The sequence below is a fragment of the Drosophila persimilis genome, unplaced genomic scaffold (genome assembly GCF_003286085.1).
Source record: "Drosophila persimilis strain 14011-0111.01,24,50 unplaced genomic scaffold, DperRS2 tig00000700-arrow-arrow-pilon, whole genome shotgun sequence".
NCBI classification, from domain to species: Eukaryota; Metazoa; Arthropoda; class Insecta; order Diptera; family Drosophilidae; genus Drosophila; species Drosophila persimilis.
The window spans coordinates 383,043-400,179 of NW_020825340.1; the positions used below are offsets into that span (position 1 = coordinate 383,043).

The window sequence follows — 17,137 nt, forward strand, 5'->3', positions numbered from 1 at the left end:
TCAAGAATAACAATTATAATAATAGTTATTCAATAAAAATCAAGAATAACAATTATAATAATAGTTATTCAATAAAAATCAAGAATAACAATTATAATAATAGTTATTCGAAAAAAATCAAGAATAACAATTATAATAATAGTTATTCAATAAAAATCAAGAATAACAATTATTATAATAGTTATTCAATAAAAATCAAGAATAACAATTATAATAATAGTTATTCAATAAAAATCAAGAATAACAATTATAATAATAGTTATTCAATAAAAATCAAGAATAACAATTATAATAATAGTTATTCACTAAAAACAAGAATAACAATTATAATAATAGTTATTCGAAAAAAATCAAGAATAGTTATTCAATAAAAATAGTTATAATAATAGTTATTCAATAAAAATCAAGAATAATAGTTATAATAATAATTATTCAATAAAAATCAAGAATAACAATTAAAATAATAGTTATTCAATAAAAATCAAGAATAACAATTATAATAATAGTTATTCGAAAAAAATCAAGAATAACAATTATAATAATAGTTATTCAATAAAAATCAAGAATAACAATTATAATAATAATATTTCAATAATGCGGTGAAACAGCCCCAGACCATAATCGAAGCGCCACAATGTTTAACGGTCTTTATTGTATATTCTGGAGTTAATTATTTGTTGGGAGGACATCGTAGATATAGTTTACCAACACTTCTAAAGACATTAAACTTGGATTTTTCGATCCAAACATTAACATTCATGATGGATAGCAATCGGCTTAGGTCCCCTGGTATTATTGCTGCAGGATAGTCAAGTCGTGGCTTAACCAAGAGTTTTGTAATAGCCTCCGCAGAGTCCCGAACTGAACCGTATAGAGAACTTATGTGAAAATTTAAACCAAGTCGTTGCCCAAAAAAAAACAGCAATTAAAAGGATTTGTGCCGAATTTTACACGAAGAATGGAGGAAAATCACCCCTCAACAGTGGGCACGTCCTGTAGATTCGTAAATAAAAACTTTTCTTGATTTTCGCTTAAATTCTTGGTGTAGTTCTTGTGGCTTAAGTGTATGAGCACCACTGTAAGTACCAGCAGTACAATTATATATACATATGTATGTACTATAGATATAAATAATTAAGTGTATTATTGACTTCTTTAATGACTTATACAAAACTATGGCTTGCAATGGTCACTTGCATGCATGGCTTCGCACGCTCGTGGCCAAGTTATAGTAGAATTGAATTTATAGACTGCCCTTTGTTGCCATCTGGCGCATGCAAAGTGCAAACAAATGATTATTAGCTGCCAACAGCACAGCGGGCGGCAGCCACTACTCCATCTTCACAATGAAAGCACCAAGGGATTCCTATACAAATGTGGCATTCTGAATAGAAAGGAATTACCACGGGAATGGGGTGCGGATGTATGGAGTGTGCCTTGGTCAAGGCGAGAGCAAGAGCAGGGCTTCAATGCAATTTCACATTCTCGTGGTTCCTCTTTAAAGTCTGACAGTATCCGATCAACAAGATATGGCATCATACAGTGACGTACCCAAATGGATCGCTCAGTATAAAGGTCACCTGCTAATGGCTGCAATTAGGCCAGTCACATAAACAGGAAATGATTTACAATCGTTGCTGCTGCTACTGCACTCCCAGAGGAGCCAGCAACACATGTACCTGTCATTGATAGCCTGAGTCTGAGTCCGCAGCGATTTATCAGTGGCAAAATCAATTAGTAGCTACGTAGCTTATCGTTGGGGATAAGGGATAAGGGGGGTCGTCCCAATGCGTCCCCCCATAACCCATTCATTATACGCACCGGTAGAGCAGTGTCATAAATATTCCCATCATCGTTTATAGGCATCGCCGGCAGGGCAAACGGGCACGGGCACCCATCAAATGGCCACAAATGAAAACCTGTTGATGTCCGCACAACCATACATCCATGGAGCAAAGGTTAACATCTTCTTCAGCTCTCGTAATTGAAGAAGCTCCTTTTTTTACTCCTTTTTTTTTACTTAGGACAAGGGTATATTGTAATCGGGCAGATGTATGCAACAGGCAGCAGTAAGCATTTCCGACCCCATAGAGTTCCCATTCTTCATCAGTCGAAGAGATACAATATATCCTCGATATAATGCATTCTGTTCATTCAGAATCAATTGGGTGTATTGCAGAGAACGGCTTTTGATGATTGCAAAAAAACATGTATATGTTTTTGAAAATCACCCGACCGCTTAGCGTTGACGGATACAGACTTTCATGAGGGCTTATGTACTACATACGTTCGCTGTTGACTTTAAATTACTCAAACTGTGCCTTTCTTGTGGCCACGTTGAGTTTATTCATGCTCGTTTTTGTTCAGACTTTTTCGGGTGTTTGTTAAAATGGTGATGCATGAGTAATTCAAGAAAACTTTGATTTTTGCAGTCCTCTTGGGTGTTTCTATTTTCTTATAATATTAAGAGGTGTCTTTAATTCGACTATACATAGGAGGACTATAGAGTTCTTACATTTTGTTATTTTCGAATACCCATACAAGGTGTGTGAAGTGCTCAATGCCTGAAGAGGCGTCGCAATATCGTCATAAATATTCATGAAGCACTAAAAGGGTCGAATGCTTAGGTGAAACATGTGAAGCGTTCGCAGCCGCAGCCCACCCACAAGGGCCACAACATCGATGGCAGTGCGAATCGAAGGTGAACGGCAGGAAAGAATTGTATTTGTATTTGTGTTTGGTTAATTGCCGCGTCACCCCCCCGCTGAGAGAAAGAAATGCAATATGCAATATGCTCGCTGAGTGGTTTCACTTCATTGTAAGCGTGTTTAATTTTAAATGCCTGAAGGCGGGACCCCAACATGGAGCATGTACCTGAATTTGAATGAGTCCAAGGCCCACGCAGGCATCGTCCAGGCACAGTCCCAGTCCTGGCCGCGGGCTACAGTCTGGCCAATTCCCCAGGGGATTGGGGATGCGATGCGTTGGGTTCGGTTCGGGACGAATAAAAAAAAGTTGTAGGGCCGCGCATGTGTGCCATCAACTCAAGGAACTACAACACTACTTATACTGCCACATAGAGGTGTATGGGGCACCCCGTCTTTGGCTATTTCCGTTGCAAGCGGCAGTGGGACTACAATGGAGGACAGGCGGACATCCTGGAACCAACCATTGTGAATGCGAATGTGTGCGTGCGCAGCGAACAGCAGCCCTTGTTGTTGTTGGGACCCGAAGTCCGATTCGGCCATATCGCCGGGTCCACGCTCGGGCCGCGAGTCGCTTCCGTTTTGATTTATAAGCGACTGCTGCGCCGTGCTGCGTATCATTAGCAGTCGATCAACAGGTTTACGCACACGCAGCCCCATAGACAGGACTCCAGCTATACCACTGTCCTCTGTCACTCCTTCATATGCACGGTGCACAGGCTGTGCAACTGTCCGCTAATTGAGTTCCAAGTGTGCCCACAAATCCACTTATAAAAGTAATTTCATGTGGAAAAAACTATTATAAAAGCAGAGTACAAAAATCAGGAATCCAATCAGAAGCCGCATTGTGAAAAAATCGCCTGACCGCAGATACAAGCCCACGGAAGCCCAACACCCGTTCACTCTTTGATTTCGAATAAAACAACGAAAATTGTGCAAGAATATACTCAGGTGAGTGGTTTGGATATATTCAATATGTGACGATACGAGTGGTTCATAATCGAATCGTGGCAGATTGGGATGGGTTCCAAGGTCTTCCAGGAAAAGAGATTGAATTTAATAAAGCAAAGTTATTGCGGTAGAAATATAATTAAAACTTAACTTCTGATTTTTAAAAAAATTTAGCTTGAACTGGATTTCATCAAATTCCGTAGGTGTATATAGATTTTTATTTTTATAAATATATTTAAAAAAAAAATTAAGGAATAGAGACACTAAGTGGCTAGCATTTGTGCTCATTACTTTGTTTTAATAATTGCTCATTAAAAGTATAAATTTAACCAAGTCGAAGTTTAAAAAAAAGTCTTATGATTATTTCCTAAAATCAGAAAATAATATGTCCAAGCAAATTGACCATTTTAATATGCAATAGTGTAGATTTTAATATCTCAGCAATCCAGAAAAATTATCTGAAATGTACAAAAATGCTAAAATAAGGCCCCCTCTTCTTCTGAGGCCATCCAGCATATCGATACCCTTTCTTCGTGTTTACTATTCTCGTTTTTGAAGGAACACAACTTTATTCAACTTTCTTAGACATGGCAACAAAAAAAATTCAATTTATGCTGCAAACGTGACTATTAACTATTTACCAAGTAATATCTCGAACAAATTTTTTGAGAATGAATTTATTATTAAATTATTAGCTTTGACAAAAAATAGTAAACTCCAGCGCGCTACATTTATTGCCTCTCAATATTTCCCAGAGTTCGGCCGGAACTAAAATAATTGTAATTTTCTCAGCACTGCTTGGGTTGTTTGAAGACGTTGTCGGCTTAGCGGCCTAAATTTGATAAATAAATATCAATAAATTATGCAGAACGAACTCTTTTGCATTAAAACAAAATCGAGTGTGGGTCGAGAGGGTAGACAGTGGTCTGAGTCTGGGTCTGGCCCAAGTAGCGCCTGCTTGAGACGAGCATTCTATTTGCACTTTTGCGGATATTCTGTTGATTTACGCATTTTCGGGAATGTCTGTGTCCCCCAAGCCCAAAGCAGCCTGGAATTGTGGATGAAGATTTCCATTCACGCTCTTTTTTTAAAGGACAGGCAATAGGCGGTGTTGTGTGTTCCTTCTACGTGGGTGCTGTGAGACCTATTTAAACAAAATACTTATAGGCAAATGCCATCCTTTGGCAAATATTTGCCGAGGCTATTTATCGAAGAGACACAATGAATAGGCGAGCTGGCAAATTCGATTTCCACCAAGCTGTTTAATTTTGGCGCGAAAATTTCGTTTCAATTTGTTTGCCCAGTAAACTGGGGGGAGTCCTCTCCAAAAGGATATAGCCAGGAGTGTGTTGTCTGTGTCCTCTTCAGAGGATGCGGCTGGTATGGTTGCCGTTGCCCTGACACCACATGAATTATTCTCAAGCAGGCAGGCAAATTAATAATGGACACAGACGAGGAGTCAACTACCAAATTCGGAAGAATGTCAGCCGCAAAGGCCATAAATATTTTCAGTTAATTTCAATTACAACTTGACCCTGCGCACGTTTTCTGCAGTTTTCTTGGTTCCTAGCTGATTCCTGGATGGCCTCTTTTGGCCTCCCACTCCCACTGATTGTGGTCATAAAATTTGATGCGTGCTCCATCATCACGGTGGCCCTATATATTATAATTTGGTGCAAAGCCGCTAAAACTTTCATCTGAACGGCGTCAATCAATCAACGACAAGCGCACAAATTAAGTCCAATCTAAGCTAGCATAAGGCGGCCAGAGATCCGAGAGATGGGTTCACACTCGGACCATCATCAGTCAGGAGTCAGAAGTCAGTAGTCCGGGGCCAGTTCCAGCTGGCAAACGTGTTGGTTTTCCGCCGACGCGACGCCTCTCAATTAGTTAGCCAATCTAAGCGGCAACAAACAACATCATTTAATCAGGAGACGACCTCCCAGATAAGATACGACGGACTTGCCATGCTGATTGACGCGCCGTGATTGTGGCGGGCTTTGAAGACTTCATTTCATGGAGATGACTTTCCAGGTTGGCGCCTCAATACGGTTCAGCCAGGAGGATTACTCCAAATGGGGCATTATATAAAGATAGGGGTAGGAAATTTATATGATGATTCGAACTTCCGTAGGAATATAGGCAACACATTTCTATCGACGGTATTTCGGCAAAGATATGTTCATGACAGTACTTCTTGCTGTTTTTCATCCATGTTTATATAAGCAGGATAGGGATTTGATAGCTTTTAAGTATATTCTGTATACTGACATGTATGCTAATAAATATGGTTGTGCAGCATATGCGAGCGCATGGGTAAAACTACTTTGGCAGGAAGTGCAAACAAATATCAGCCCACTTCCTGCCTCCATTCTGCTTTTAGCTGCCTTTTGTCTAGTCTTTGGAGCGACCGCAAGTGCAATCGCAAGGCACTTAAGCCGCTGGTCAAACAAACCCATAATCTTGACTATAAGAAAGCATATTAACTTTTTAAAGCATCATTATCGACTTGAAATGGCCTTTCGCCGGCCTCTTCCTTTTCTATCTCAAGCTCCTAACTCCCTTTCACTCGACGGCAAATCAGCAATGGCATGGAGTCCAGTGGAGAGCAGAGCTGAGAAGTGCGTAGGATTACCGCCAATAGGCAGAGATATACGCGTATCCCCAATCATTCCGCTGCGTTGGCCTCGCCTTCTGCTTCGTGCCTCCTGTTGCCAGCAAACATTCCGAGCTCCCTCCATGCGGCCTCCCGCTGGTTGCTACCTCAGGAGAAGGACATTAATAGGCCATAAATTGTAACTGTTATGCGCTGTTGCCTTTTAACGCAGCGGTCGACAGGCGGCATGACATGACCTCCGACATCCAGCTGGGCGGGGATTCCTACTGGAAGCTCCCACCCCAACCGCTTTCAATTAGAGAGGTTATTTAGCTAAATCGTTATGCTTGTTCCCCCCCTGTTCGGACCCCTCTTGTTGGAGTAATTTTTAAGCGTGGGCGGAAATGATTGCCATTGAACGGGGGTGGGAAGAAACAAAACGCTCCCCAGGACCCCCGTGGACCCCCAGGGAGCAGTCGAGTGGCGTAGGCTTTGACTTAATTGAGCATACCTCGAGGCGCTGCGGTTGAGCCTCGAGGCCTCAGTGGAGACTCAGGCTCAGTCTCAGTCTCAGCTTCATTTACATGTACATTTCCATTTCGCTTTTTTCATATTTTCACAGTGAGCATGGCCCACACGAAGACAAAGACCCAGAATCGCATATTGCTGGTGGTAGTGTTGCTTCTGTGCAGTGCCTGCAGCAGCCTGGCCACCGGTAGCATCGCTAGCACCGCCAGCAACGAACCGAGTGGCCTCTCCGAGCAGGTGGTGGATCAAATGAGCGACAGCGATTTGTACAGTAACAACAAGCGGGCCTGGCAGTCGCTGCAGAGCTCTTGGGGCAAACGGAGCAGGGACGGGCCTGATGGGTCGGAGGCATCGTTCGGTGGAGACGACAACATCTACATGACTGGACACTTTGTGCCCTTGGTGATCACAGATGGGACCAATACCATCGACTGGGACACCTTCGAGCGGCTGGCCAGCAACCAGGACATGCAGCCACAGACGCTGCAACAGCAGCAATCAGGCGAAGATATGGTTGAGGACCCGGAGGCGGCCGGCAACATGGAGAAGCGGGCCTGGAAGAGCATGAATGTGGCCTGGGGCAAGCGCCGTCAGGCTCAAGGCTGGAACAAATTCAGGGGCGCATGGGGCAAGCGCGAGCCCACTTGGAACAACCTGAAGGGCATGTGGGGCAAGCGCGATCAGTGGCAGAAGCTGCATGGTGGCTGGGGCAAGCGCTCCATGGCCCTCAACTAAACACCAGTACAAACGTTAAACTACCCCAACACTAACCAGGCATTACCATTACCCAACTGTATCTAACCAATAATAATATGTGTATGTGTGTTCCCCCATAGATGTTCCGTTCCGTTTCCAGCCTAAGCATTGTGGAAGCTGTCCTAGAGACCTGCTCCCAGGCACCATCGGGAACGGGGAAACAAAAGTCAATTCCGAAAATGTATGAAAGCCAGCGCCAGATACACAATACGTAGACATATTCAGAATGTATTCTGGATGAATCCAGTATTATTATAGCCATTATATCCACTATACGAGTACAGTACTATCTTAAACTTTTTTTTTAGCACCTAGCATCTCTCAGTATACCAGAACAAAGGAATATATCAAAAGAATATCGCTTTTATTTAGTGACGTTAACTTAGTTAATGAATTGTGCATATATTTATATTTAAATATACAATACATAAATACAAAGACATATACCAAATGGCAATTATAAATATGAAATGCAAATACGTTAAAACAAAAACTTGAGTTAATTTTAGATGTTTCTTTGGGCTTCATGTGGGGGTGAGTGTTGATGAGTCTATTAACCATGGAAAGACTAAAGGCATTTTCCAACTCAATGAGAACTAGATCTCAGAGCCTATAGGAGGTTGGGAAGCACATACTCTGAGCAAATAATGTCATTGCTTAAACTCATTTGGTTTTTGGCTCAGAACTTATCCGTATTTTGAAGATTCATCAACTTATACAATATACTAAAATAGGCAAAACGTAAACAATGTCTGCTGTTTTTCATAATGTGAACAATCTCATATTTTTTGGAGTCACCGCTGTGGTGATGGTGACGAGTTTCACGCTAATAGCCGTGATCACAGGCTTCCAACACGAGACGAAGAAGTTCAAGACCATGGTGGTGACGATTGTGCTAGTATTGCTGTTCCAGTTCATCGTCCTCGATCCTATCAGATTCATTGTGCTGTCCATCGACTCGGCCACCTGGCCGAAGAAGCACATCATGAATTACAAACCGGAAGCCGCCAGGGAAAAGTATAACCACTTGGACTACCTGAGGACGAGGTTAAAGAGCCTGAAGTCTCAGCTTATGATCACCATTCAACACCGTAACGAGAAGCTAAACGAGAAGTACAGCCATATAACCCACGATCTGAAGCTGTACGGGACATACTTCCTTCTGCTGCTGATGGTGGTGATTGTGCACCAGGATCCGCTGCTCTACTACAACACGAACGCTGTGGTGACCCTCATGTCCCACAATACAAGCAATACTCTCGGCATAAAGGAGGTCCTGACCTTGGATAAGGTGTACGACTTCATCGAGCTGACACTGATCAAAGGCTTTAATCCGGATACGAGTGCTGACACCGGCTGGCTTCAAATCCGGCAGATGAAGAGACTGGGCGTAATCCGGCTACGGCAGTTGCGTCATATTTATTCCCCCAATCCCTACGATACACTGTGGGACAGTGTATCGAGAATGCCCGCGTGGAGCGAGCCGTACCAGCGGCTCCACTACGAGGATAAATACTGGCGGATCTACGAACCGTGGAGACCCATCACCCACATGCCGACCTTGGAGGATGGGCTGCTGCTGAACTTCAATCATTATGGATTCGACGTGGATTACCCGGAATTGCTAGGCTATGCGGCCCTGCTAACCACAGGGCCGCACAACAGCCTTAAAGTGTTGAAATACCTCAAGGTCTACAACTGGATTGACCATAAAAACACCTCGGCGTTTTTTATCGACTTTACCATGTTCAATGCTGATGCGAACATCTTCACTGTGTGCACGCTGGTGGTGGAGTACACTCCGTTCGGATATCATCTGACCCGGGCGTCGGTGCAGAGTGCCAAGCTGCTCGAGAGCCTCGACCAGATGAGCCATGTGAAGATAATCGTTATGCTCCTCTACCTGATCATAGTCATTCAATTTGGCCGCAGCCTGGCAGTCAAGCTGTGGTACAATCATGATGCCATCAAAAAGGCCTGGAACAAGGTGGACGTGATCATCTGCACTATGAACTTGATCTTACTTGCGCTCATATTGCTCCGCGAGTACGAGGTGAGCAAGCTATTGAAGTTGCTCAAGGAGTCCACCACGAGAGACTATCTCGACTTTCAGCGGCCTACGCGGCTCTACCTGCTGATAAATATTGTTATGGGCTTCCTCGTGTGCATTACTACACTGCGCCTCTGGAAGGTGCTCCAGTTTGCCAGCGTCTTCGCCGTTTTTTCCAAAACGCTGTATCTCGCCTGGCCAGCAGTGGCCAGCACCGCACTCATCATTATTATCTTCCTGATGGGCCTCGGCATGGCTGTGGCCATCATCAACGGCAACAACAGCGAGTACTTCCAAAAGCTGGTCAAGTGCATCATCGCCTGCCTATGCTTTGCCTTCGGCTTTAGCTCGGAGGTTCATCCTACTGATATGTTTCACGGCGGAAAGTCTCTAGGGATCGTTCTCTACCTAGTGCTGGTCTTCATCATTGCTGTGGTTCTCATGAACGTTTTCGCCGCCCTGATCTTCTCCTACTTCGAGAGCGCCGAGCAGGACCGTAAGGATGCAACGCGCCATAGCCGCATAAACTACCTGCAGTTCCTCCGTCTCGAGTTCGCCAACACACTCAAATTCTGTGGCAGCGGCTGCCGCTTGTTTCGCAAGAGCTACCATCCCCAAGGCCGCACTGTCCACGAGAATATCGAATGGGAGCTGTATAGGCGCGAGCTACTCAGAGCTAAGACGAGCAGTTTAGTGGTTACTAAAAAGCCCAGCGATGAGGAGCTGCGCTTCCAGTATCGCCAGCGTATCGAGCTGCTACTCGGCCTATCGGCCATCCTGACTGTCCAGGTGGAGTTGGTCGAGCGACTGCTGCTTGGCGACAAGAATGGCGAACTTCCAGCCACTTCAGAGTCGGACGACTCCGATGTACCCGAGATGTATCGCAAGCATAAAGACTGAAAATAAAAATACCAAACCTTTTCCCATGAGCAATTCTTTATAAAAATGTCAGATATCTTCGTAACGTGGCTTTGGGGGCTTTGTGGTTTCTGCTGGATATTAGCTAAGAAAATAGTCTTTCAGAGCATTCCCCTGCGCCTAAAACGACAGACGGTATCTCCACCAATCTAAGCAACGATAAATGATTTAATTAAATTTGAGCTTCTATTGCCACGTAGTCGAGGGCGCGAATAATTCCACTACTTAGTTTCTGTGCCCACGAGTGCGAGTGGTGCTCATCCAATGCTTTTATTTCAATAACGCGGGAATGGGAGTGGCAGTAGGAGTGGGAGTGGAACTGGGCGCAAATTGGCAACTACACGCCCGTTGCCCCCGCTGATGAAAGGCCTGATGAAAGAGTGAAGAAAGAACTCCCTCGACTCCCAAGCTGGCGGCACTAATAGTGGCCCATGTCAGGCGCAGTTGCAGGCGGCGTCTCAATCTCAATGCCAGCGAAGCGGCTACAACAATCTCAGTCCTAAATTGCCGTCAGCCCGCAATTTGACGCCACTCTGTAATGCCACGAAATTATGACATATTCCCTGCGGCTGGGAGACACCTGCTCTCATATAAACGCTGCTTCTGCAGGCCGCGATCACAGTCGAAATGTTTGCTTTGAAACAGAATCTACTGCCTGTATCCAGCTTCTGCTGGTGTATCTGTCTTTGGCTGTCTCTGGTATCCGCGCAGGAGCAGAATTCGAGTGCTGTCATTCAGACAGCGGACTCCTGGACACCGCTAAAGCCTCCACAGAAACGTCAGGCCAGTGTCCCTCTGAAGACTGCAGTCTCTTCAGCAGCAGCAAAGAGTTACGATCCACCCCCGGAGTTTTATCGAGGACCAGGATCGATCCCAAAGTTGGACAACACTGCAGCTGGATTTATATCCAAGCCGATTGGAGCGATTCCCCTTGGAGGCACACCCAAGATTGGTGGCTTTAAAGAGAATCTCAGTGAGGCCTACGATAAGTGGCGCCAAGGAGGTCGTCCCCTTCAGGATCGGATTAGCGTGGGTAAGATCATCCAAAAGTCGAGTGAAGAAGGCCATCAGTTCTATCGGCCATAATCCATAGGTCACTACGGAAGCAGTGGAAGCGGATCAGGAGGCAAAAGCTATGCCTATGAAGGTCATCCCTATCCATATGACTACGGACCAGGACCCGCACACGGATACGAACAGGGACCAGTCCCCAGTCACGAATACGGATCTAGTGTCGAAGTAGGAGGGCCGCCATACCAAGTCTACAGGCCTCGGCCCGAGCAGGGCCATTATGCCGGACCTGGTATAGAATACACCTACAGCTCGTATCCAATCGACTCTCACGAGATCGTATCGCACAAAGGATCACCAGAAATCTCCCCTAAAGCTCTGCTGGCCAAGAGCTTCCTCATTCCTCTGGCCAGTGCAACAGTTTTGGGCATAGCAGCAGCCCTGATAAACAATCCCCTGCTTTTGCAACTAGCCCCAGTTCCAGGCCTGGGAGTCGGAGTGGGAGTCGGCCCACCCGTTGTGGGCAGGCGGAAGAGACGAAGACGTGCTCTTCGACTATAGGAACGTTCCTTTACCCTTAAATTATATTTTTCCTATTCTTTGCCCATTTAAAAGAGCAGTCCCAATCGTGCATTAAAAAATGGATACAAATTAGAAAGCAAAATGAAAAACGTTTTAAAACCAGGAATGAGCATTTTAGACTTCCAAATCAAATTTACTGGACATAAATAGCTCAGAAAACAGATCTACAGACGCTCCGATTATCCGACCAATTTGACCAATTCGATGTAGATCACATTTTTATATAAATAGTTATTTCCGAATAATGAATAAATATTTTTTTTTGTGCTAATTTTTTTTTTTTGAATTGTATTTTTTCTAAACGAGCGGGAACGTTGTGAGTGCCACAAGGGCCGCGACTCTACTTGTACATATACCCGAAACTCAGCATATACAGTTCCGCTCAACAGAAAAGGTTTAACAGTAATTAATTAATATATATTGAATAATAATAAAATAAATATATCAAACATTAATACAACATAAATAATTTATTTAATCGATTAATTAATTGTAAACAATTTTTGCAAACTTCGCAAGCAAATTATTTATTTTGCACTTATATGTATGCTCAATATTAAATTAATACTAAAAGTTTTGGGTCAGATTTATATTCAGGCAGGCTCCGTTTTTCATTTACTTTTGCTTTTTAGAATTGCATAGTTTAAAGCAACCAGATGAAAGATACTTAAATTATGTGAATCTTCCTTTGAAAAGACATTTTGATAAAGTTAAAAATAATGAAAAAACCATAGATCATTATAAAGTTTTACAGCCCCAAATATATTAGGAAAAGTTGATTTGGCTGAAGCGTAAATCAAAGTTTGATTTTGTTGCCTAGCGTTATAAGAAGTAATAAATATAAATATAAAGGAATAATGAAATTGAATTCCGAATAGAATTCAAACCGAACGCCAAGAAACCAAAAGCCGGGAAGCAGGCAGTCGGGAAGTCGCAGCCCGTTAAGCCCCTACAAACGCATTAACCAAAAGATAAGTGATATTAACGATATGACTTTGAAATATACAAGCAAGTGCATTTTGGCGACGATTTATTTTTGAATTTTTTATTTTTACCATTTTTCCAGTACGGTTTCTTATCCCGCTACATCCACATCTATCTCTATCTCTTTCTTTTTCACTTCTCACACCAAGTCAGCTGTTTTTCTATCTCACTCCAGTACGCTAGGAGACGAACTCTGCATGAAAAAGAGTGTGTGAGATAGAGAATGTATGAGCAAGCGCATGGAAGGGGTAGCATCGGTAGCATCCAGATTCGAAAATATTGTAGATGATTTTGTGTGTTTCGGTTTTCTTGTATCTTCAAAATTTTGGATGCCACCGATTTGTGGCAGTAGGAAAAAATTTGAAAAAAACTTGATTCAGTGTACCTTCTAAAGTCTCTGTGAACTAGGCGTCAAACATACTTAATGCGGTCGAATACGCTTCCTTCTGGGTGTCAGACGCATCCAGCACAAAACTAATATATCCATAACTCTTCGATTTCTGCTTAAAAACATGTTTAAAGGAGATGGAACAATTGCAATTTCAATCAGACCTGCTAATTGGCAACTACACAGAGAAGTTTTCGTAAGGCGACACCTGTCGACGAAATCGGCTAGTTGGTGGCCAAAATACAAAAAAAAAGCAAAGACTAAAACTAGCCAATCTTGAAGAAAATGTATTCATCATAGGTCTAAAATTATGTGGGCAGAACCTTAGTTTTAGTTAGCCAGAATTATTCAACGAAATATAAAAATTGAACAATATGAACGACTTTCGTTCTATTGTGTGAACTATTTCGCTAAAACCTTTTTTCATACAAGATCCAATAAAAACAAGTGGTTAAAATAAGCCAGTCAGGTAGAAAATTGATTCATTAATTGGATACAATTATGTGGGCATGGCAGAGAGATCTATCTCGCTATTAATATTCGACGGGATAACAAAAACGAGGAATATGTATAATATAACTTCAATTCGTCAGTATATTTACGGTATATTTTTAAAATGAGACGGTATCTTTCTGTATATTGCTGCGGGTCCGACGGTCACATCTAGACAGTCAAACCGCCAATTTTTTGGCATTATTCTGGAATTTTGTTTCATAAATAATACAGCATGAATTACCCCAGGAACACATGGTAAGATTACGAAATAATACTTATGACCACTTGATCATAAAATTTGAATGTCATACAGCTCACCGATTGTGCAAAAGAGCTTAGATCTGCGCCTCCACGGCGCCCAGGCCAAAAGGTACCTTAAATGGTGCTCATTCAACGTGGTCATCCTGTCACTGCTCCTGTTCGACTTGTTTCAGACGTGCACGTCCTTGCGGCAGGGTTACTTCTTCATGGCAGAGTGCTCCGTAGCCACTTTGACAGCCCTGAGCGCGGTGGCCTGCTTGGGCAAGTATTTGTGGTTATGGCTTAGAGGCGGCCAGGTGATTGGGACAAATGTGCAAAAGTGTCTATTGGATGGCTATGATGGTAAAGAGTTGATTCAGGTTATATTTAGCAATTGACTAATTTTTTCGTGGTCCTTAAGACAACTCTTTCAAAACCATCATCACACAGAAGGTGAAAAAGCCGCGTTGCTATGAAGTAGACACCGATTTTGAAGATGACACGCCCATTATCAATTGGCATTCATCGTTCGAGGACTCCTGCTGGGGTTCTCAATCGCTGCGTCGCAGTCCGAGCATCACAAGAACTCCCCAACAGCATCAGCATATGCAGAATGCTTCGTACAGCACCTCGCCGATGATGCAGAATAGTTCCCTGAACGTCAGCAACTTCAGCGATGACTCTCCCTATGCAGAGGTGCGGCACGATGACTTCCTCACAGATGCCCGCCAGCTGCCTGCATTGATGAAGAATGCCCGACGTCAACGGAGCATCTTGGAGAATTCAGATGGGCCAAACGTTCAGCACACGAGCTCGGCTAATTCGTTCTGGAACTGTTGCAACCAACAGTTGAACAGGTTGAAAACAATTTATCAACTGGCGCCGCCGCCACCGGTCTCCACCGAAAACGCGCCCACGTCCATTGAGGAGTTCAGCTCGTTCCAGTTTAAGGACAGTAACTCTGAGGTCATCAATCGCATCTCCACGGACAAATTGTCGCAGTATGTGGCAAACCTCAGAAATGTATGCCAATTTTCACTCTGCCAAAAGTTACGTCTAATTACATTTTCCTTTAGTGGATCTCCACCACCATACTGCAACGCCTGGTGAAGGAGATCAACCATGTGGACGAAATGTTTCGGCAGCGTGGCCTCCACGACTTGAAAATAGGAGCCGTGAGCTTGGAGCGTCTGCGAAAAACAGCCGATAACCAACAATTTGTACAGACATGTGCCCCCATTCTGCCCATGCTGCTGCCCTTTCTCGATACCTTCAGCAATCAAGAATATTTGGTTCAACGCATCAAGGAGCTTTCGCAGGGCTCCTGCCTAGCCGATTTTCGCTGGAACTCTGGCAATGCGCACAACGGCCAGGATTGGGGCGAGCACTTGCCCACAGATGCAGCTGTAAGAAACAAGCCATAGAAACTATTACCTGTTAAGCCCATTAATTAATTTATTCCTTACAGATTATATTCCATCTGTTCTGCGTGTATCTGGACAGCCAACTGATGCCGATGCCCCAGGGAGGGGGGCGGCCCTTCCACTGCCGCTATGTACTGATGCGCGACGAAAAACGCTCCACCAAAGACATTGTGAATGCCGTGCACAACAAGGCGCACTGCGCCATCCTCTGCAGCGGCAGCCCGCTCAATCCCAAGTTCAATTTTATCAGCGACAAGGAACTGCACAACTGCGTATACGACAGAAACAACTTGTTCTACGTCATCATTCAGTTTCTCATCTACATGCGTCAGCAACAGGAGTCGGCGCTCGAGGGAGTCAATCTGGGGAAGAGTGGCATCAACATCATGTGCGTTATTGAAAACTGAGTCCGACTCTTTCAAAAAGACTGAGACTGACTGTTATATTTATAAGCATCATTTCATACTCTTGACTCGGCTGTCGGTTCCGTGGCTTCCCCTCGGTTTTGCTCATACTTTCTGACTATTAAATTATGCATTTGTAATTATTAAGTCAACATTTGACTATAAACACGGCCCTACTTCGTATGCGGTGCGGTTTCTGCGGTCAGCAGACCTGTGGCCCCCTCAACGTTCTCAAGTGTCATGCGACCCCCATGCTTGGGAGCTCTCGCTGTCCCTGCGGTGATTGCGGTCAGTGCCTGGCCAGCAATTAACTTGTTTGGAAGTCAGGGGGGAAGATGTACACATATGGCTGGTCCTCCCTCGCCAGTGAGAATCTCTCCGTGTCTGTCTGGCAGGCGAGCTGGAGCAGGTGCCGGATTTAATTGCCTTTTCATGATTCTCAATATTGCTGAAAGTTGTTTTGCTGTCGGATGGTCACTGGCCCAGCTGCCAGCCCCAGCCCAGCGATTGCGATTGCCATGTGCACCTTCTCCACTTTGCACTTCCGAAAGTGACAAAATTAATGGTTTCCGCCGTGGACGATGCCGACATTTTGTCGAGAGACGTTGTGGAAATGCTGCAAAAGAAGTGCACACAAACTCTCGACTGCTATGCTGCATATACTCAGGATTGGATAGAGTGAGGAGTGGAGGATAGTGGAAAGTGTAGGTATCGGCTCTCAGACGGCCGCATTACCATTTCTCTTGGCCATGCTCATTTCTGGTCTCTGTTCTTCGCTCCCTGCCGGTTTTGACGTGGAATCGGTTGGTTGGTTGGCTGTCCTCGCTGCTCGCTGCTCACTGCTCATGGGCTGGCTGGCTGGCAGGATGGCTGGCACCTCGAGTGAGTAATGTGCCTGGGATGTCAACTTTACACTTTTATCCCCCGCATTATATTTTCCCCACCTACACAAACACTCACCCACTCACCCATGGGGATCCAGAGCTATTCCCATCTCACGCCTCTCCTCCCTGGTGTGATATGTTTTCCTGATACTTTTTCTCAAGTTGTAAATTGGCTTAAAAATAATTTGTCAAAGCATTTCAGTGTACGCAGCGACGGAGAT

General features: G+C 44.1%; 4 protein-coding genes and 1 long non-coding RNA gene across 5 annotated transcripts; 4 read left to right on the plus strand and 1 right to left on the minus strand.

The window, feature by feature from the left end:
- The first annotated feature begins 3,350 nt into the window (after positions 1–3,350).
- On the plus strand, positions 3,351–7,966 carry LOC6601421 (allatostatins MIP). The gene is made up of 2 exons (XM_002026454.2): positions 3,351–3,656; positions 6,875–7,966. The coding sequence occupies exon 2, from the start codon at positions 6,880–6,882 to the stop codon at positions 7,513–7,515; it is 636 nt and encodes a 211-aa protein (XP_002026490.1). The 5' UTR covers positions 3,351–3,656; positions 6,875–6,879; the 3' UTR covers positions 7,516–7,966.
- Positions 7,967–8,284: 318 nt separating this feature from the next.
- LOC6601420 (polycystic kidney disease protein 1-like 3) lies at positions 8,285–10,550 on the plus strand. Its single transcript, XM_002026453.2, has one exon. The coding sequence runs from the start codon at positions 8,285–8,287 to the stop codon at positions 10,484–10,486; it is 2,202 nt and encodes a 733-aa protein (XP_002026489.2). The 3' UTR covers positions 10,487–10,550.
- A 581-nt stretch (positions 10,551–11,131) lies between these two features.
- Positions 11,132–12,112, plus strand: LOC6601419. The gene is made up of 2 exons (XM_002026452.2): positions 11,132–11,537; positions 11,598–12,112. Exons 1-2 carry the CDS (start codon positions 11,132–11,134, stop codon positions 12,074–12,076), a joined length of 885 nt encoding a protein of 294 aa, XP_002026488.1. The 3' UTR covers positions 12,077–12,112.
- Positions 12,113–12,845: 733 nt separating this feature from the next.
- Positions 12,846–13,568, minus strand: LOC113566460. Its single transcript, XR_003409095.1, has 3 exons — positions 13,467–13,568; positions 13,153–13,274; positions 12,846–13,046 (listed from the first exon to the last, which is right to left on the minus strand). It is a non-coding gene; the product is annotated as an uncharacterized LOC113566460 (long non-coding RNA).
- Positions 13,569–14,151: 583 nt separating this feature from the next.
- Positions 14,152–16,179, plus strand: LOC6601418 (transmembrane protein 209). Its single transcript, XM_002026451.2, has 5 exons — positions 14,152–14,219; positions 14,278–14,567; positions 14,626–15,227; positions 15,281–15,610; positions 15,673–16,179. Exons 1-5 carry the CDS (start codon positions 14,197–14,199, stop codon positions 16,033–16,035), a joined length of 1,608 nt encoding a protein of 535 aa, XP_002026487.1. The 5' UTR covers positions 14,152–14,196; the 3' UTR covers positions 16,036–16,179.
- The last annotated feature ends 958 nt before the right edge of the window (positions 16,180–17,137 follow it).

Excerpts from the sequence above, each read along its gene's own strand:
- LOC6601418 (XM_002026451.2), top strand. The coding sequence starts at position 14,197 with ATGAATTACCCCAGGAACACATG. Across the intron at positions 14,568-14,625 it reads TCTATTGGATGGCTATGATG|ACAACTCTTTCAAAACCATC; the intron begins GTAAAGAGTTGA and ends GTGGTCCTTAAG. Across the intron at positions 15,611-15,672 it reads ACTTGCCCACAGATGCAGCT|ATTATATTCCATCTGTTCTG; the intron begins GTAAGAAACAAG and ends TATTCCTTACAG.
- LOC6601419 (XM_002026452.2), top strand. The coding sequence starts at position 11,132 with ATGTTTGCTTTGAAACAGAATCTACTGCCTGTATCCAGCTTCTGCTGG. Across the intron at positions 11,538-11,597 it reads TCAGGATCGGATTAGCGTGG|GTCACTACGGAAGCAGTGGA; the intron begins GTAAGATCATCC and ends CATAATCCATAG.
- LOC6601420 (XM_002026453.2), top strand. The coding sequence starts at position 8,285 with ATGTCTGCTGTTTTTCATAATGTGAACAATCTCATATTTTTTGGAGTC.
- LOC6601421 (XM_002026454.2), top strand. The coding sequence starts at position 6,880 with ATGGCCCACACGAAGACAAAGACCCAGAATCGCATATTGCTGGTGGTA.